The sequence below is a fragment of the Rissa tridactyla genome, chromosome 6 (assembly GCF_028500815.1).
Source record: "Rissa tridactyla isolate bRisTri1 chromosome 6, bRisTri1.patW.cur.20221130, whole genome shotgun sequence".
NCBI classification, from domain to species: Eukaryota; Metazoa; Chordata; class Aves; order Charadriiformes; family Laridae; genus Rissa; species Rissa tridactyla.
Window position 1 is genome coordinate 35,883,429 of NC_071471.1, and position 21,307 is coordinate 35,904,735.

A 21,307-nucleotide genomic window follows, 5' to 3' on the forward strand; every position below is an offset into this window, starting at 1 on the left:
AAGATTACCTTCAACGGAAACATAAGAATTGTTCATAAACCTACAAGAGAGGTTGATTTAGCAAGGAAGACCTTAGCAATAAAGGGGTCCAGGCAGCCCCATGTTCCTGACTGAGCTTTGATGCTGCTGGCCAGAGTGGGGCTCATCTCCGCTGGCTTCAAATTCCCTGTGGACTGCAGGGAAGCATGTCAGCTGTGGCACCCGTGGCGGTTTGGCAGGCTGATGGGAGAGCAGATGCTGTTTTTTCTGGTCTGGAAAGCTGTGTCCTGAGCATTCGGTAGGAGGTTGGTTCTTGTGGGGCGGCAAGAGGATTTTGCCTGTCTTCTGTCATGGAGGAGAATCATGTTTTGGGTGAGACATAGGATGTGAGGTGTCTTGGTCTCCCTCTGTGTATCTCAAAGAATGAAACAGGCTTTTGTCAAATTAAAACCCCTCTTCTCTCTGCAGGCATTAATGAAGAACCTCAGCCCCCAAAAGTTAACTTTTTGAGAGTGGGGTTTATCTACAAACTGTGAAACTGTTTTGATATCTTACTGTTTTGATATCTATCAGCTGCTAAATAAATACCATGTACACTTGTGTTTAGACAATAACGGTATGAAGTATGTGCGGGAGGGAATTAAAAATAATCCTGGCATTAATATTAGGCATGTTAGTGAACCAATATTTAAGTTTTCATCAAGTCCTGAAAATGGCTGTAGTTTTCATATGAATTACATGGCTTCATCTTCAGTGAAGAAATAGTTTGAGCAATAAACAGAAGATAATGTTCAAAGATGCTGAAATGGTGTGTTACTATCTTGTCTATCTAAAGCTTGAATTGGTATTTTGAAAAGTAGTAGCACCTGGTTGAGTGCGAGTCTTCCTATGCAAGCCATTTATTATTATTTTTTTTGTCAGCCAGCTGAAAATAGAGAACATCCCATGCTTAAGAAATCTGATTCTCTTTTACATCTCCCATGTAATATATGTGCTTGGCGCATTTTAAAGTGTGCACAGAAAATAGGTGGAAGAGTGCTCAGAAAACACCTACTTTAGAGATAAGTGAAGGTGACTAATGGGAAATAATTTGTCAGTCTTAGCCACTAACTGTCCATTGTAACTATTATTATCTCGGCTAGGTGAGCTGCTTAAATGGTCCCGTAAAGCCTGTCATGCCTTCTAAGTGCCTACAAATGCTGCCAGTCAGTGACACAAAGCAGCCTATAAGGGAAGAAAATTGCTTTAGAGATCCTTGCAGGTGCTCTTGGAAAGTGGAATGAGGTGGAAATTGAGCTTTGGCTGCCCATCAGCAGGCAAAGCGGGAGTGTGGACATCCTATATCTTGTTGGTTTGAAAACCTGTCTTGAGGACTTACTGTCATGGACTTGCTTCTAGATGAAGGTGCTGCTGGGATGGTTGTTCCTTACGAGCACTGTACATTTTGACAATCATGGTAGATGGGTTTTTTAATACATAATGAACAGTAGAAGAGTAAACCCCTTAATGCTTACAGTAAAGTCACACCAGCCATAACGTTTTTCCCAAATGTTTTGAAAGCTGGTAGTAAAAAGAAAAAAAAAGAAGATAGGTCTGATTTTAAAACCAGAAGTTAAAGACTGCTACCTGCTGGCTGGTTTGTTTCTGTACTTGACATCTGTTGGGTACTTCTGACTCATAGGATAATCTAGATTATAGATTAGTAGGGAAATGCCGGGGCTGCTTTCCCCCTTAGTCACGACTTGGGTGTGCCCTCCACCAGGGCTGGAGCGTTCTGCCTTCATCCCAGAACACTCCTTCGGGCAGTGACGTAGCCTGGAGTGCTCCTTGGAAATCTCCTTCAGGTAACAACATAGCCTGCTGCAATCACGCTAGCTAGGTAGGTTAATGCTTGAACTGAATTATGGATTACTTTCTGCAGTCCCGCTGACCCCAAGGTTTTCCGTGAGTGGTATTTGTTGATAGGTTTGTACGGTGAAGCAATCGCCTTCTGGTCCTGTGAATTAATGTGGTCCTGCAGAAGCAGTCCAAGGCGTGAGGAGAGCAGGCGATGCTCTCTCTGCACAAGCCGTCGGTTGTAATTTCAGCAAGTAACTTCTTAATGTGCCTGCTGTTTTACAGAGAGAAAATACTGTGGAATATAAGTGATACAGAGTAATGAGGTATCCGAGTCCCTGTTGTACTTATTTTTAAACTACTAATCTACTGTGAGGTATCTTATGCCTGATTCATTTTTATGGATTACACAGGGGAAAACTTGATTTATTGTCAATAAAGTGTCAGCCTAATTCTAGACTGTGTTTTGCATGACTATTCATTAGCTTCTGTAGGTTGCTTTCTCTTAATAGTTTGGTAAAACTCTCTGCTGTAGCTTTCCCAAGGAAACAAGATGTGCTTGAGGTGTGACACGTTCTTCTTGAGCTTGGAAGCGTCTGTCAGAATAAGCCAAAGATTGGCATTTAGCTTGGAAGCTGCTTTTAAAAAAAAAAAAAAAAAACAACAAACAATTCTTTATATGCTATCTGGAAAGTCCAAGCACCACCAGAAGCGTGGGCAGTGATATCTGCTCCCTGCAGTCCTGTGGTGCTTCTTCCCTCCCACCTCCTCTGGTACCCGAGAGGTTGCTCCGTTCCAAGGCTGGAGGAGCAGGGATGGTTGCTTGGTACCTCAGCCCAAAACCAGCTGAAAATACTACAGTCTTGGGTGGGAATGGTAAAGGTTTGGGTGGGGGGGGGGGAACCAAACCCAAAACATTTTAGATGCTGCAGGTCTTCAGAGACAGCATGGGCTTTTGCTGAAAAAGGTGTATGAAGCCAGTGACACTTCACAGGAGCTGTAACCGTGCCTGACACCTGCAGGGTGTTCCTGGCACATTCCCTGTAGTCCTACGTAGCTGTTGGCTGGCATGAACGTTTCCAAGTGCTCGGACCTGCTTGGTGGCTGCTGCCCAGTCCTCCTGCATTTCCTAATCTCGTGAGTTCCCTCAGTCTCCCCGGCTTTCTCTGTTTCCATTCAGCATTGATCATTTTCCTGGGGAAAGTGCATGAGTATTTTGGGGCATCCTGGACTAAAAAGGGGAGCTGTGACATACTAAGCCAGTACTAGGTTTTTTGGTCTGTGCAGTAAGGATTAAAAGAAGTAAAAAAGGCTTTATATCTAATCACAGCACGCTGTAATGAAGGTAGATTACACCCAAATCAGTCTGCTCTTCCCCTGTGTTAACCTCCCTGGTTAACCCAGACTCTGGCCGCATGAAGATGCCTTTCAAGATCCACCACACTCTGCAGTGGCTCAAATATCTGAAGTCTTGGAAGTGCCCTGGAAGGTTTTTCTTTCTTTTTTTGTCTACAAGAAACCATGAAGCTCAGCCAGAAGCAGTAGCTGTGCCCCTGCAGCCTCTGCGCACAGGATGGTGTTGGAGGAGAGGAGCTGTGAAGGATGAAGCCAACGTGTGGTGACTTGATCAGACCCTTCAATGATTCTTTGACTGTATAGCTTGATTCTAGGTTTTGAAATGGTTTGTTTTTCATGTCTGGACTTCATGAGCAGCTGAGCACAAGCTGCCTTCTGGATTGTTGCAATGCTTGAGTGACTATTTGTTATTTTGAGTGAAGTTTGTGAAATATGGACCTGATCTTCTGTGGAACGAGCAGTCATGAGCCCTGACAAGCTCTCACCTGGTCTGGTGGGGAGGGGAGGACTCCCTAGGCTTGTACAGATCCCTAAACTTGCACAAAGTGTTCAACTGGGATATTTAAGACCCAGAAGGAAACTAGAGATGATGAGTTTGCCTTCTGGTTTGTTAATGGGGACTTAACCTCTGTGTTCTCCCCGAAATACATCTGCTGGAGAGGCCTTCAGGGAACGGGTGTGAGTGAGAAGGGGAGGTAATTTGCTGGTTATCTTTCTGAACCAGGAGGGTGAAAAGATATGGGGGCTTTTCTTCTGTGAAAGTGTCATTCCTAGGCGAGGATCATCTTTTGAGCCTGTCATGCCTGATATGAGACCCCAGGAACTGAGCCAAGGATGGGGAAAATACTTATACAAAGCCGGGTTACGGCTCTGGAGGGGAAAACTTGGTCCAGCATTTTCTCCTCCTGTAATGTAGCATGTTGCATGCATGGTTAGCAGTTCTCTTCAGGCTTAGTAATTAGCCCATTTGCTCATCTACTTGAAAGAAAAAGAGTCCATGTTATATATCGAGCAATGTGAAAGGAAGAGCAGATGATGAGTAAATGTTACCCAAATAATGTGAAAAATGTGACAAGGATACGAAGACTGGAAGGAGTTGAAAAGGTTTTTCTATGTCCCAGAGGAAATCGTAATGGTTTCTAACTGATCTCAGCTGTGTTCTTGGCATAATATAATTGTCCTTCTGGAAACCTGTTTGTTAAATATTTTTTTAAAAAACTGTAATCTATCATCTGGTGCCCATGGCTTTTTTTTTTTTACAGGATAACATGAAAAGCTTAGTAATTGTTTAGCTATTTATCAAGTGTGGTAATTAGCTAGCTTTGAGTGAACGTGTGACATGTACGTTTTTGTTAATCAATAGAAATATAATAAGCGTTTGACTTTAGATTTGATTAGAGCTGAACAAGAGTAACAGCGGGCTATTCTGTGAGGTTTTTTCCTTTACATAAATAATTCCTTCTCCGTTAAAACATCCTTGCCAGCCCAAAAAGAAAGAAGGAAACACAGAGAATATGGTTATCCTGTTGATCACCTTCCTTTCCCCATTGTGGCAGGCAGCGAGTGTAAGTCATTTTGATTTATTTTGAAACACTTATTTTTACAGTGCTGTGAAAGTACCATCACGATGCCTCTTGCTTTAGCTACTCCTCAGCAGTGCTGCTGTTTCTTTTGGTCCTGTGAAAGGCGAGGTGTTGCACTGTCAATAAAAGGCATATTCTGGGGCAGGTCGTGGCGAAAGCTCTGGGTTTGTTTGAGAAGAAGCAAATACCGGAGCCCGGCAGCTCTGGGTGGTCACTACGCAATCGGGAGTAGCAGTGATGCACGTCACACTTTGGGTCCCAGGGAGGCTTCGGGAAGCAGCCAGGTATCCTCCTGAAACGATTTCTGGATCTCACTGCTCCCTCCCACAGAGGAAATCCTTTCATCCATTTCTGGGAGAACAGTATTTCAGGCCTTGCTTTTCAGTGAAAGTTGGAAAAGCTCTTTTTTTACTGTTAAGCATGCCTGTTAGTTCGTGTTCCTGCAGCTCGTCAGCAATAGCCCAGCCAGGGGGTGTTTGTTTTATGAGTGTATCACAGTTGGTCCTGCGGTAGCTTTCATGTAGCACGCTGCCTTTTGAATAACAGGGATGTAATAACTGACATTCTTTCCTTCCCTTGTTCAGCTGTGATTGTCCTCGTTGGTGCAGTGTTTCCATTAGCTTGCCACCCTACGCAAATGCTGAATTCCTATTGTAAATTCTTGGAGGAAAACCCTTTTGTGGGTTTTTTTTATGTAATGTAAAGAAAGAACACAGGTGTCAGGCAACCACTTGTTTATTGGTTTCCTTTTGTCAACTTCTAAGGTTAAAGACTTGTGGAAAAAACACATAGCGAAGTCCATAAAAAAGAAAATAAACCATATTGGAAAAAGAAAAATATACGTAGTAATACTGTATGCTCTTTTTCAGGTTTTGAATTAGCTTATTCTGTCAGGAGCTGTTGTAAGGGGAATTTTATAGAGGGACATAAGCGTGCAGCATAGTTAATGCCACCGGGCAGAGGGGATATCCTTGTGCGTGGCTGGGAGAAAGGGTAGGCACTAAACGCTGATGTGAACCAACGTGCTTGTGCTTGCAATAGGTAACACTGTCTTCCAGGGCGAGCTGATGCAGTGACAGGAAAAAAGGCAGCAGCAGAAGGGGCCAGTTTTTGTGCCGCATTTTCATATTAATGTCTCTCCCCGACCTCCGGGACATGCATAAACCAAGATTATATATTTGCTTCTCGTCAGATGCGATTGTGTCGAAGGAGGCTGATGCGATGTAGGTAATAACTGCATTTCTGTAACTGCTATGGTGTCGTAAGCAGTTTCTTCAGCATACAATGAAATGCTCAGAGCAGTTAAGCTTGAGGACAGACCTGGCAGCTTTCTATGCCTGGCACGAGGGTTTGGATGCCGCTACAGAAAAGCTGTATGTAAGTCAAGGTCCAATACTCTGTCCCTCGAAGGAGCAGTCTCAGGTTACCCAGGTGCTTTGTTTTTCCATGTCTTTTCATCACATGCTGTAGCAATCGAGGAAACACATGGGAAGAACCATCTCTGTGCTGAGGAGAATGAGGCTGGACCAAACCCCAATCTGGAGGCAGACTACCCTGTGTTCAAAACTCCTGATTTCACCAGCGTGGCTTTTCTCTCTCTGATTCTATCCTTATTGTAACTTATTGCTGTTAACTCTTGTGCTTTTCAGTCCCCTCCAATCATACCCCCCATTGCCTCCCCTTTTGCCCACCTTATGTTGCACCTGTGGAGAGCACAAAGTTTACAATGCTGGCCTCTTCCTTTAGGATGGGTACTGGTATCTTGCCTTTTGAGGTGCCACTTGGCTGTTTTTAATAACTTTTCCAAATGTACATACAGACTTGTGTGTATGTTATTATTTATTATATATTATATAAATATTTCTTATCTATATTTATAAATACGATTATATTTCTTTCTATATAAAAGAAAACAGCTCTTAGTTCATCTTTTCTTGCTGCTGATCTACACGAGCATCCGTTCACTTTGGATCTCCTTTGAAACCTGCTTGCTTTCCCAATAGTAGCGTCCAGTTCATTGTGTGTGGGGGTGCCATTAAGACGTACTTTCACTTGCTATTTTTAACCTGTGTCCTTTTTTAGCTTTGCCCTGAGTACGTGTGTAACGTCGGGCTGTCAGGGGTATGTCATATAGCAGTATTCCCTGGCGTTGGGAGCAGGAGGTGTGCTGGAGAAATGACTTTATTATGACACACGGGCATAAACTAAGCTCAGCTTCGCAGTCAGCATCTAGATGGATAGTCAGGGGCGAGCTCCAGCCAGATAACATCTCTGGTAAAATAAGCACATCTATTAAATGAATCCTGCCTTTAAATGTGACAATACTTACTGTACTGCATTTATACCCACAACTTTAGGAAGGCAGAACTCAGAAGAAGATGATTAAAGTCTGAAAACGTGTATGAATATGCACTTTTCACTCTCTTGTTAGGCCCACTAAATATTGAGAAGGTGCTTTCTGGCTTGAATATTCACGAATCTGGAAAGCCCTCTGAAAATTGCCTTGACCTTCGAAATTGGTGATGGAAGAGTTTTAGCTGCTTTGGTTCAGACAGGTCGAGGAGGTCACCCTGGAGCGACTAATAACTCCATTTTCTGCACCGTAACCGCTGTGAACCTTGCCAGTAGATGAGAAGGGTTTTATTATCCTCTTTCCCAAGCAGGTGACACAGCAGGTGTGGGAGAGGTTTTATTTTGTTGTTTTTTTCATCTTTTTTCTAATTTAAATTGAAATGAGGATGTGATAATTATCATAAACAGTGGCAGAAAATGCATGGGACGGAGCTCTGCTGAGGGGTTTTGTTCTTCAGAGAACCGAAAACCAGCCTGTGCTCTCCTGAATTACTGGAAGTGGTTGATTTGAGTTTACTGCGTAATCTCCTCTCGGGGTGCATCTTCCCGCTTTTGGATTGCAAAGCTCAGATAATCAATCTTCCTGAATATTTTTATCTTGCTTATATGTGCATTCATCAGTGTACATGTAGCCTGCCGGGCATTGGGTATTAGATTGTGAGCTCTGTGCCTTGACTCTGCAAATGCTGGGATTTATTTTTTTCTCCTCTCTTCAAGATAGAAAAAAACATTTTGTGATGGTGTGCAAGATTGAATTTACTAGTATAAATAACCCCTTCTCCCTGCCTTTCTCCAAAATGCCCTTCTAGCTATAGCACTCTCCTTCTTACAAATGCAGCTACGACTTCTCCTTTGAAATATCTTTATGAGCAATTTTATACCAAAATACAAACAAGTTTTGGATGTATTTGGGGATATCCCAATTAATTACAGGAACAATTCTTTCTTTTCCCATTTGTGAGCCATTCAAAAGGTATTATTAAAAACAATAAGAGTTTTTTGATTGTGCATTTACATGGGGCATCACGGGTGAAATGTTTGCTTGGTAACAGTGCAGAAATCTGCTTTGGGATGGGTATTTCCCACTCTTGGGATGCTGGGAGCTGTGCTCCTGCTGGCCCTGCTACAGAAGGAACTTTTCTTCTCTGATGCCATGAGCTTGTTGTCTTTGTGATCAAAATACAAAGCACAAAATGCATGAAGCCAAAAAAATTTCCCTTCTTTGTCCTTATACTTTCTACTGATGTTATTCAGACAGTGCATTTTATTTTCTAATCCCCTCTCAAACAGAAAACCCGAGAAATTCTTTCTTTTACACTCTAAGAGCATTTTTTTTAAGTTTTCTTTTTGTTTTTTTTTCTTTTTCAGACCTGGGCCTGGATCAGTTTATAGTGAAACGCTATGATGGGAAGGTGAGCACACTAGACTATTAAATGTATATTATTCGATGCCTTTTTTTAACATAGAGTCTTTTAACTCTTACCTGCTTGTGGGTATAAGTTAAACGAAGTATTTGAAGTATTCTCTTCTGAGCTTTTTGTTGTTTAGTGGCATTGCAGTGCTTTTTATTTAATGACAATGAATGAGAAAAAGATTTTATTTTTTTTTAAATGGGTCTTATTTTAATGTTTACAGGCAAAATACTGCCTCTTCTTATATACTGTTAGGCCAGGAAATTATAGGTTGTAATCACATTTCCTTGCTGCCTGTTTACGACTGTATGAGAGCCCTATGAGTTACGCCGTTTCAGGGGAAATGTGCTTGACCTTTCCTTTCCAGACTCATCCCCGGATTGCTAAAGGAAGGAGACCCTCTTGTGACTTCTATGTGCCCCCCTCCCCCAGCATGTATTCCCACCACCACCAAATACCCTTACTTCCCTCCCCTTTTGAGCCCTACAGCAGTACCTGACTGTGCGGGATGTCTGTGCTGTCACGATACGTGCTGGTGAAATGTTGAGGTTGCTCTCATCTAGTTTTTTCTGCGTAAGTGGAGCCATGTAGCATCCTACCTGTTATTATGCAAATCAGAGACCAAATTAACCACACTGTAAATCCCATTGGTATGGAGGAGTACAGTAAAGGCAGCTCTGGCCTTAAGATTAGCAGCTCATATTGACTTCTTGATGCAGATAACTGCAGGTTAGTTAATTTTCCATCATATCATCGTGGGCACATATTGTTAATCCAGCTTTTAGCAATATTTTCATTTCATCTGCATCACCTTAAAGTAAAGCTTCTGATTTTTCCAGAGGGAAGTCAGCATCTGATTCCTTCATTGCTGAGTGATGTACCTGGTGCATCATGTCAGGCATTTCCAGAAAGCCTGGACACTGAAAAAAAAAAAAAAAAAAAAAAATAATGCGTTTAAGCTTTATATAAACACAGTGTGGGCTGAACATGTGCAGTTCCCTCTCTCATTTTGTGTCTAATAGGGAAAGGTAAAGACAGAAGGTGATCAAATACCTGGGGTCCCCGTCATCAGCAGTGTGCAAGTGTTCTGGTTACCCAGGCAGCAGGGCAAGATTTTGCTGGAAAACAGGCAGTTGGAAGGTATTATTTTGGCAGTTAGTTTTGATGCATAAAACTACGAAGCATGTTGTGAACACTTGTTTTCTGCTCCCCCTGCCACAAACGCAATATCTGCTTTTCATGGTTAAAAAAAAAAAAGTACATATATTCTTTGCAAAATATCAAATGTTTCTCCCTCTGGTTTATGACAGTCTATTTTGCATCCACTCACTTTCATCATTTTATCTTGTCAAGCTATCACACTTATCCCTTAGGCTTTTCATAAACAAGATTTGTTTGTAGGGAAGAAATGCTGAATCCCAGGCTATTTTTTTGCTAGTCGTTCCGCTGTTCCTGAGCACTCCACAGTTGGTTCCTATCACGTTGGATAAAAGATCCAAAGGCAATCCCTTTGCTGAACTCAATCTGCTGTTCCTCTGCCCCTCGGCGCCGAGGGCTTGAATTGCGACCCCTTTGGATGTGATGGACACACTCAGCACAGGGGGGTGTTGGAAACCCACAGTTGGTGTTTGCGGTACCACGCTCTTGGGATCTTGCCATCCGGCGTGGTGGACATCTGTGCTGGCTGAAGGGTGGAGAACGGACAGCCTTTGCCTTACGTGCTAACCACCTTTGGCTCTGACCTGCAGCAGAGTGAAATTGCTTTTTATATAAGTTAGAGATGTCAGTGCCACACTCGGACATCTGCAGGCTGTGGTTCCGACAGTCTGAAAGCGAGGCAGCAGATTTAGGGTACTGCAATGGACTTTTCTTCATTGTTATCTTCTCCTGGGACTTGTTTTTTTCCACAGTCTAATAACGCCCTAGAAGCAGTTTGCTCTCTTGAAAATGAAGAAATAGAGGTTCTTGTTTGCTGGGCTGTCTGCTGAAAGACACCTTGGGACTGGCTAAATCTGGCTGTGGCTATTGGGGTAGTGGTAATGGCCAGGTGAGAGGATAATTTTGTTGAGAGTCTAAAATAAGTTGGCCTTGGCTCTCCCTTGGTAATTAAAGAAGCTGACAGTAGCTTGATCTGTCTGATAGCATCTTGTTCTCGTTTTATTGCTTTGGGCTTCTGTTTAAAAAATCAACAGTCTTTACTCAGTCAAGCACCAACTGGGTGCTGCAGAGCTGACCTTGCGCATTTGAGTTTCACTGGTGTAGTAGCACCCGAGGGATAAAACCCTCTTTCATCTCTTCCTCGCTGCCTGTTTCCAACTATGGGATCCCTCTTGGGTTATCCAGGCATCCTCTACCTGGAGATGACTTCCTGGTGCTTTCTCTTTGTGTGTTGGCGGAGCTGATGAGCTCAAGCAGAAGGGCGAGAGGTCCATCGTTCCCCTAAGCATCCTTAGGAATATTGCGCAGAGGTAATGGGACTTGTGCTACAGGCTCCAAAAGTAATAGGCCTGTTCACTGGAAATTTCCTCTTTCATTTTTAAGGTGAGAGGAGCTTCTGAGCAGTCAGACACAAGCTGTGGTACTGGAAAGTACTGACAATCTGCAAGCTAGATGCTGGCTGAAGAGTAGAAAAGAGAACTAATTTTAGTTCCTAGCAAAGATCTATACCCAGGGCTGCATGCAAGTAATAATTTAGAAAGAGATTCAGTTTAAAGAATAGAACCAGCTGTTCAGTCAGTTGCATTTTAATTACATATTAAGGGACAATGTTTAAAATACCGGTGTGAATTTTGAGCATGTATGTTTGAGACTTTAAAGGCAACAGCATTAGTAAGCAGATGTATGAGCGCACAACTGATTTTATTTACATAAAGCTACCATCAGAACAACTAATTGACTGTCATATGGTGAGTGGGACTGGTCTTGCAAAGGATTTTATAGGGTGACATGCCTCTGTATTGGAATTGTGTTGGGTTTCTGAAGAATCTTGCTGTGCATGTGATCGAGTGTTACGGTGAGAAGACAATACCCACTTTTTCTTCCCTCTTCCTGCCCCTCCTTCCTAGTGATAATTTATGGAGTTGATGGAGAGGGAGGTAAATGGTACTGCCTTATTAATGGGAACAAAGCTCCTGTAATTTGAGCCTAAATGCTTTTTCTTCACTCATTGCGAGACCAAAAACCCAGGAGACATTAATCCAGCAAACCCCCTTGGTTTGCCAACATAAAGTCATACTTTTCTTTGACCTTCTGCTGGGCTGAGTGCGTAGGGAGGCAACTGTGTCCCTGGCTCTGTTTTTGTCTAAGTGTGGTGGTTTTTCCCCCAGGGAAGCAAGCTCTGGAAAGCAGAGGAAAAGAGGCATTGATTACTATTCATTCGGAGTGGGGGGAAAAAAAATAAAATTAGTCAGTCTGCAAACATTTCAAAGTGTTGATATTGAGCCTGAACAAAAAGGCTGATGTGAGAATGGACACCGACTCGTGTGTAGCTCCGGGTGCTGTGGCGTGAAGGTGTCCAGACCGCAATTGTTCATCTGCTCTGTTTCCACCGAGTCTCTTTCCTCCTCTTGTGTTTGGGCTGTGGGAAAGGAAAGACTTTTTGAAGCCATCTGCGGGGCGCTGTGCTTGTCAGTGCTGCAGGAGAAACATCTCCTGGTGTCCCTTCTTCCATCCTGCCACCTTGAAAAGCATCCCTCTGGGTAGGAGGAGGGAAGTCCTGTTTCATTTAAGATGTGTTGTTTTCCCTGCAGCTTAATGCTCGTTAGGGCTTAAGAAAGAGTGCTTTGGAGAGCAACATGGAGATGTTCTTCCTGCGTCAGACTTTCAAACTGAGGTGTTGTACTGCTTCATCATTGTGCTTGCATCTTGCTTAGCAAGACGATAGTCATGAATAAGCTCTCACTAAAAAGAAGTATGTATCTTAGCACATGTACTGTGGCATAAGCTTCATTAATATTACATAGGTTATAATACAGATTTTGTTTAAAACTTTCTTTTTTTATGCCCTGTTTACTTGACTTTTTTTTGGCTGATGTATTAATGATTGAAAAGCTTGATCTCTCAAAGGAAAAAAAGCAAGCAATGCTGTTAGTGGTGTTCCTCTAAACTGTTCCACGTTTTTCAGAGCAAAATCAGGCCCTGTCAACTGGGTCCTTCGGTGCAGTCCCTGTCCCTGGAGAGGGAGCTCCCAGGGGTCCCGCAGCTGAGCTTCCAGCTGGGCATCCTGGTGGAAAGGTGGAAGCGGAGGCAGAAAATGGCTGTGGTGGGTGCACAGCGTAGAGCGGTCTGTGCGGTCAGGTGCTCGCACCGAAGGTGAGATGCAGTGCTTTGAAGAGACCTCTAGCCTATTTAGGAAAAAAAGAAAACACCCTAGATGGCTTATTAGTTTAACACAGAATACACTTGGCTCGCTCTTTTTGTTCTCCTGTGGGGAAAATTTTTTGCTACTGCTTAAAATGAACAAAAGCGTTCGAGCTACCAGCAGCAGCTTACCCTCCTGCTATCATTGCTGCAGTAAATAATTATAGAGGCTTTCAATGCCCTCTAATTAAATTTATGAATTAAGTATTTCCTGCCAGTGTTTATATTTACATCTCTAGATGTTTGGGGATGCCGTAGAGTAATGCGGAGAAATAGCAAAATGAAGGAAAAGGAAAATGGTTCAGATGGTTTCTGTAAGGGCCAGTAAAATGCCTGAAATTTCCTTCCACTCTATAGTGCAGGCTTGTATCACGGACCGGTACAATGATGAGCTTAAACTACACTTAACTGCCAAGGCTCTGTAACTGCAGGTGTGTGTCCATTAAAGAAGAGTCACTGGCAGTCAGCTCAGGAGGAAGATTTCTTGCCAGATCGTTTAAAGAGCATCTCAGGAGCAGAGGAACCTGCAAAAATGTACTCAGGAAGGATCCTCATGGAAAGGACTGGAGGTAGATGGACCATCTTTTTCTGGTGGATTGAAGGGTCTGGCTGCCAGGTTTGAAAAGGGAACCTTTATTTATTAGCCTGAATTTCTGGGGTCCTTTACTTTGTGTATGAGCTAAGGCTGGAGCATGAGACTTCCACCAGGGTGGTTGTAGACCCAAGCTTGCAGGAGGTGAGACAAGCTCCGAGTCCTGCTGTCATTCAGAAATCAAACGCTGGGCGAGAGCTCTGAGTTCCTGCGATGTTTAAGTGCCTCCGAAACCTTCATTCAAAAGGATGCAAGGCTAAATGATACCCTAACAAAAGCAAGCTATTGCAGTTCAGTGAATAGCAGCGCACAGTGCAGCTGCAGTTGATTTACTGAGCCCCTTAACTTCTTGGTTAATGTATCCTTCTCAGGATACTCAGTACTTCCTCTAACTTAGATGCAATGAAAACAGGTGGGGAGTCCTCTAAATCCAACTGTACGAGGTCCTGCCAGCGTCTGTTGTAAGCATGTTTGAAATAAATGAGTCCCCAGTGCCAGCAGTTTGAGCTGTTGTCTCCAGGTAACAGCTTGCTTGGAGGTACCTGGAAGCATTCAGCTATCCCGGTCCATACTCCGTGTATCCATAATCTCTGTCTAATTTCAGATTCCCTGCTTTAAATTCCTTCAGCTTCTGATCTTACTGCAGGTAGTTTTTTACATAATAACCAGGTAGATGGTAAACTTGGGCTTGCCTATACAAAAGTTCCTCCGCCATCCCCCAAAAGCATCATAACAAACGGGTGGGAGGTAATTCTTGCCTGTGACCCTTATTGGAAGCAAGCGGAGGTACAGTTTATTGCAGATAATCACCAAATCTGAGCTCAGCTGAAGATTTTTCTCTTCTTGGCTTCCTTTGCTGACACCACTGTCCGCGTTTGGGGGTTTCTTTGCTTTCTGGCTTTCTCCTCCCAGCCAAACTTTACCCTCCCGTCAGCTTTGGGTCATGGTTTTGAGTTACCTCTGTGTTCCTCGCTGCTTTTCCCTGTTCACCAGGACCTGCGTGGACACTGAACTGCAAATTCCTCTCTTGGCTTGTTTTTAATAAACGCAAGTTTCATCAGAGAAAATACTTAATTGCCTCTAACACAGGTAAACGCATGGTGCACAAACATCCCGGTGGGTTGCTTTACGTCCACATACAGAACACGCTTCGTCCTTTCCTCCCTCCTCTGCCAAGTGTTCGTGCTGTATTTCAGTTTTGACAAAGCTCTACTTGCTGTTCTCTTTTTGTACCGCTAATTCTGCTGCTCGTTTTCACAGGGCTCGTTTGGCAGGCGCGACTAAACTGCTCTGGTTGCTCTATGTCCTCTTTTATTCTGGTTTCTAGGTACCTGGTGGGTGTTTCTTCCAGCTGCTAATAACTCTGATACTTGTGTCTTTATTCTAACTATGGTTTTTTGGTGTAACCAAGCATTCCCTCGTTTTCTTCCCTTTTCTAACCCTCTCCCCTTCCACCAGGATTTCTGGCAGGTACAAAGCAGACAGCATGTGCTTTGATGAGTTTGTGCTTCAGACCTCATAATATGCACTTTTCATGTAAAAGGGACAGTGTACGCTCATCCCTTCCCCCTGTTCCTTTAATAAATCATCTGGAATCCTTTCCCAGATCCTCCACCTAAAGGATTTATTTCAAAACACTTGAGTTTGGCTTGTTAAGAGTACAGTCCTCAGGGTAGCGGTTAGTACATGGCTTTATTAAGGGAACATCTTTGAGCAAAGCTCAAATGTGTATCTCCCTGTCCCCTATTTTCACAGGGTCTTTTGAGGCTTCTGACTTATTTTGCAGGTTGATGGGACTGTGATAGAAACGTTGGAAAATGGCATTTTCTGCTTGAGGCCACATTAGTTTTATTCTGTGAGAAAGGACAGGCATCTCTCTGGCCAGATGCTGTGGGGAGATGTCACGTATTTGAATGTGTGTTAAGTTTGTGGGAGGTTATTTTTGCAAACTTCCTTGAGTTTTTCAAGTTACAGAACTATGTAGGGTGAACTGTATTAAAGCGTATTTAGATGCTATAGTTCATAAAATGGTTTCTAGGAAAAGGAACTAGAAAGCAGAGGGAAGTTCATTCAGTGTTAGTAAGTAAAGAGGGAAATGTACTCTAAATGCTTTGTTTGCCCTGTAGCTTTGTGTTGTTAGGGAATTCCGTAGGAGAAGTTAGCAAAAAATAATCAGCTTGGTGACAAAGTGCCCTTAATGGGTGCATGCAGTCTTTCAATCAGAAAGTGGTTTTATGGGCTCATTTTTGGCTTTAATTTCTTCGATAGTTTTCCTGGCATTAGATTAATGCTTAATACTTAAGGGATGTAAAACCGAGCTCTGAAAACAGTGTCCTTGGGTAGCACGGAGTTAGCAGGGAGAAGAGGAGGGGGAGGGAGGATGGGTTGAGCAGGGTGGGAGGGAGTGTCTTAGGAGATGCTTGACCTCACTGACTACAGGAGGTCCATGGGAGACGCAGGTAAAGAAGGAAGGGGCAGTGAGACAGTGGAAGGGAATGGCAAGATTTTTTAGTTGTATATTAATTTGGTTCTTTAAACTGTTTACAGTCGTGGTGACAATCTCTAATTACATGTTGTTTTTCCCCAAACCTCGTTCTCATTTGGCGGGTGATTAGTGCTAAGTGTATGGGCCCCAGCCTCACCATCTGAGCCAGTGTTGAATACTTGCTTTCTATACAGAATTACTATTATTTTCCTTGTGTACTTTCACACTGGAATTTTTATCTCGGCAAACAAGCCGCGTGCATTATCAACATAATGAGTTCATCTTGGTAACGCAGGCTGAGATGAGGAAAAGCAGCATCCCGATTTCCATTGGGAGACCTAAACAGCCATTTAAATTCAAAGGTGTCAAAAGCCAACTCATTTTAGAAGCCCGATTTGGGACATTGAGGACTTAATTTTAATCCTGCCCCATCAAATTCCCGTGACGAATGCCGCTGTGGCCCTACGGATGGTGATTTCATTACCCTGCTGAGGACTGAGCGCAGCGGAGGGGAGCAGAAGCATAGACTGTCCCTTTTCCGAGGCATTTCCTATTTGCTTTTCCAGCAGGGGTTTTTCCCTTGCATGAGTGGGTCTGCTGCCTGCGAAGGGTCGGGAAAGTCTGTGTCATTATTTATTTTCGGGGTTTTTTTTTTTTCTTGGTTGTACAGAATGCTGGCCTTGCGTTTCAGGTGCTGTTTGTTTTAAAGGTGATGAATATTTACCAGCCTTGCTGGAAGGAGGGAATGCAGATTTCTCTTTCCAGTCTCAGGAGACCACCTGTGGTAATAATTGCTGCCTAACTTTTGATTCTCTGTACGTGTCCAAATTCAAATCCAGAGGGAGAGAGTATGCAGAACAACTTCATCCATGTCCAGCCCTGTATTTCCCCCCCCATGCATATATATACAGATAAAATAACCCCCAAATCAAAGGTTTTAAACTCTTTATTAAAATGTACTCTTGAAGGGTCATAAGCTGCAGTATTTATGTGCCAACAGTAAATTTTAAGCGTTTTCCTATGCTAACGCTCACCCACTGCTACTTGCCACGCAGAATCTGTTTGCATGTGTGAGTACGGAGACTTTATAGTAAATTACCTGGAGCCTCTAGGAGTGGTACTGTGAATGTTTCCACTGCAGAAAGAGGTTTATGAGCTTCAGAAAGTCCCTGTGCTGTTTCCATCACAACCTTAAACTTTTTTTTTCTTATTTAGTGATATATAAAAAGTGATATAAAAAAAATCCTAGGCGGTGCATCTAAAATTACTTATTTTGTATCCACATTATAAAACTAGCTTTAAAAACTCTACATCCCTCAATTCTCCCCCAAGTCCTTTTTTTGTCCTTGTTTCATAGCGCGGAGGGACCTCTCCTACCAATTTTTCTCCCTAAAGGACTTTTGAACATCTGGGCTGAAAGGTTCAATTTTTCAATCTGATTCTAAAAGCCTTTTTATTTCTTTATTTCAGTTTCTTTAATGGAGGTAGTGAGGTGCCAACATGAGTTGTCCGGAAACCTCTAAATGCATGGCTTTGGTTCTTTAAAGTTTGTATCTCCCCTCCAAAAAAAAAAAAGAGAAAAAATTAAAAATCTCCCACATTTCAGAGCCTCTGGTTCAGCATTTTGATGCAGACAGAGTTCAAAGCGTTAATATTTTTAGTTATCATAGCATTGCCTGCAGCTTTCACTGGTGTTTCTTAAGGGTTTTCCCTTATTTATCTTGCGTGATCGACTAATGCAGAGCATCTGCTGCAAACGCATTAGTCAGCAAGTGTCTTGATATATATTTATATATGTATTTCCCCAGATTTTAAACAGTCCTGCTCAGGAAGGAGCTGTAATATTCCCTGCCAGCACGATGCTGTCCTGCAGGCTCTGCTGGACCAGGCAAACAGGAGCCGCCTCGCCGCACATTTAAATGTTGCGTAGCACTAACGAGATGGCGGATGCTAGCTAATATTCTTAAAGATGTCAAACAATACCACGTGGTAGGTGCTAAAGAGTGTTTAAAATGCATTAATTGAATGGATTGCCCAATAAATTTTATGAAAGGTTTGTTTTCCCATCCTTAGAAGGATTCCTAATAGGTTTTTTTATTTATAGGGCTGCTGTAGACTGGTTTCAGCCCAAGGTATCGAGCCATGTGCGAGCAGGACTAATAGCGCATCATGTCTGTGTGTCCTGCTTAATGTTATGTGCACAAGCTCTTTTTCCTCCTCTTAGAGAGATTTCATTTGTAGAGACATGTATCCCAAAATTGCAATAATACAGAGTCATCTTTACCTTATAAAGCCAAAAAACGCAGAAACAAGGAAAGAAATTGCCTCTATTAGGCCAACTTGTAATACGGATTATTTTTTTTTTGAACACTCCTACTGTGGAAAAGAGAATATTTCTTTTTAACACTACAGCATTTTAAACTTATCTTCCTATAGGCCTACAGCTAACCATAAAAGAAATACGTTAATCGATGTCTTTTAAATGGTTTGCTTAACTGAAGGTGGTCGGTTGGGACTGAAAGAGAATTGCTTTGCAGCAAGGTGACTTCACACAAACATTCCTGGTTTTGTATTTGCTTACACAATATTGGTAACCTTAAAGTACTTCTTTTAGAAAGGAAAAAATTGAGTCTGATGACGCTTGTCAATAAAAGATGGTTATGCTTCATGTAAAATTCCTCGCTAATTTACAAAATTACTTTCTGGTTCTGGACAAATACTTGTTATCTTGCACGTAGTTTGGTATTTATTTTGTTGTCATTTTGGAAGGCGTAAGTCACTGTCGAGTGGTCACAAAAGGCTGATAAATTCCTGAAGCTTTGGTTGATATAAGTCCAAAGGTGATGTTGAAACATAAGTTCTGTGAATAAACATGCCAAAAGTGTGTTTTCCCCTCCAGATTGAAACACAAACTGTCAGCTCCGAAGTGACTTACCAAGAATGCGCTCTTCCCAGAGCGGCCAATTAAATGCTGCTCATTAAGTAGTGTCTGAAATGCAAAATGAAGCGGAGCTGCAAGGATTTAGCTTTTCTAAAGGTGCGTGGGGAACGCGGAGCAAACCCCAGCACGGCACCTTGCGTCCATCGCTGCCTTTACAGGGAAGGCATTCCTTAATTTGCAAAAGTACATCTTTTTCTCAGATTTGGGTTAATAAGTATAAACATGTTTCACTTCTCCCTCAGCCCCGGGAAAGCAATTTTTAAATCCAAAATAAAAGTAATATTTGCCAAGGAATGGAAGGAATCAGTGGGGTGTTTTCCCCAAAAATCCTTTGTTACCTGGGAGCTGTACCAAGTACTTGACTCTAGGGAGGCTCTGCCGGTAGATCAGTTTTGGGGTAGAATACGTGAAGTTTGTGATATATTTTTGGGTGCTTTGCTTGTTTTGCAGCCAGTCTGTAACGCAAGTTCTATGGCATGCAACTTGCTTTTCTACAGGTTTGGGGGAGGTTGGTCGCTGTTATCGATCTGTTCAACCCGTGTGCTGGTGCTGTTCGTTGGGCTTGGAGCCCCAGTTGGAAAGGGCAAACCAAGCTTTGTATTTTGAAATGCAATTACGTTATTGTTATTGGGTTTTTTTTAACCTGTTGTCAATGTCTGGTATTGTAAAATAATCTGCCTGAATGCCTGTGAAATGTTTCATTCCACCGAGACTGGACTGGCGGCTTTTCACTGAAATTACATAGCCATGCTTGTGCTGACAGCAATGGGATATTTGGATTTCTTTTTCTTTTTACATGTTAATTTGGATGTTTGCTCGTTTGTGTGCTCGTTTAATATGAATCTACTGCTTGATTAAAAAAAACCACATTGTACTTGTAAACTGTTTCGCGTGGCTTGCTCACTCGGGAATGCTCGGGTTTGAATGTTTTTTGGGGGGCGGCTGAATGATCTTAATTACTCTGATTTTGGGAATGGATACAACATAGAAAAAAAAATCATAAATGGAAGATATTTGACTGTTTTAACTGGGCACTTGGAGAATTACCTTGTGATCAGATCCTAAAGGGTGTGAAATGTGAAAGTTGTCCTGAAAGCGTGTGGGTAGCTCATGTGTGAAGATGATATTGTCTCTAGAAGAGGATGGAGGCTTGGGAAGGGATTTTTCCCTACGTTTTCTGATCCCATGCATTACCTTTCTGGCTGGCAGGGATAGCAGAGTATGCCAGGAGGAAAGCGGGATGTGGGAGAGCAGCTCAAGGTCTATAGGCAGGTTTAGGTGTCAGTGAGGGCTGACTTTGGGTTTCTCTACCTTGAACTTTGAGGAATCACAACAGTCCACGTTGTGCTTTGTCAAGTAGGTGGATTGATTTATTTTTTTTATTTTATATTTTTTTCCTGCTGATAATAACATAATTCTATAGAATACAATATTTAATGGTGGGGAACAACCCCTGAGAAGGATGCTTTCAGCCTTTCCTCTGCTTTGGGCAAGCTTCCCACGTGCTTTGTGGAAAGCAGTCAAACACGCACCTTCTCAGTGAGCCAGAAGAAAAGAAATGGGAGATTTAAGAATTATTTTTTAAAACTTCTGACCTCCTGGTGCTGGGAGCCTGAAAATCTTATTGATCAGGTCAGTTTATTATTTTCTCCTATTAAGGTCAGTGGGAGAAATTCCCATTAGCTGCTGTCAGGCTCAGCACTGTCGTCACGGCATATGTTCTCCTTCCCCAGGTTTGTAACAAGTAGATGCTTGTTTAAAATCAATAAATAAAAATTTTTTACGTTGTTTGCTCAAAGTAAGATGCAAACGAGTTAATGCTTCTCCCTCCGGTCTGTCTACATCTTTGTATTTCAGAGAGCAACTAACTTAACATCTTTTTTTTTTATTGTTAGTCTGTGGATGTGGTTTTGAGCTTATGAGGAATATTTTGAGGTGTTTGATGCCGACTATGAATTTTAAGTGCAGAAAAGAAACATATAAAAATTAATAAACCAACCTGTGCGACTTTTTTCATGGGATCCTTGAAGCGGGTGCAGTGGGATGCTAATAGCTAGTTTATGATAAATGCGGCTAAAGACAGGCAATCGGAGGAAGAGGTGATAAATCACAGGAGCAGGTGAGATGCTGCTGGCATCCCCGCCAGCAGCAATCGCGGAAAACTGCTTTCTCCACAAATCCTGCCTTCAGTTTAAAGGAAAACCAAACAGTGTTTATTTGTCCTTAACATAAGCATCAGTGCAATTTTGCTTCGGATCCATCTCCATGAAAAGGGAAGCAAAACCACTTTTTTCAGTAAATGTGACTTCAACCTGGTATCCCGTGAGCACAAATAGCAGTTACCTTGCATGAAATGAATGCCATTAGCGTGTTGTCCGCTCTTAGTGATGCGTCTCTTATTAAATTCCTGAT

The 21,307-nt window shown here is 42.5% G+C and overlaps 1 protein-coding gene across 3 annotated transcripts in view; it reads left to right on the forward strand.

The window, feature by feature from the left end:
- The window catches only part of MICU1 (mitochondrial calcium uptake 1), a 106,728-nt gene that overhangs the window by 34,571 nt on the left and 50,850 nt on the right, over positions 1-21,307 (forward strand). For all 3 annotated transcript variants that reach the window (XM_054207539.1, XM_054207541.1, XM_054207540.1), the window contains exon 6: positions 8,475-8,518. In XM_054207539.1, coding sequence (XP_054063514.1) covers positions 8,475-8,518 — 44 coding nt within the window. The remainder of the gene's footprint in view (positions 1-8,474; positions 8,519-21,307) is intronic.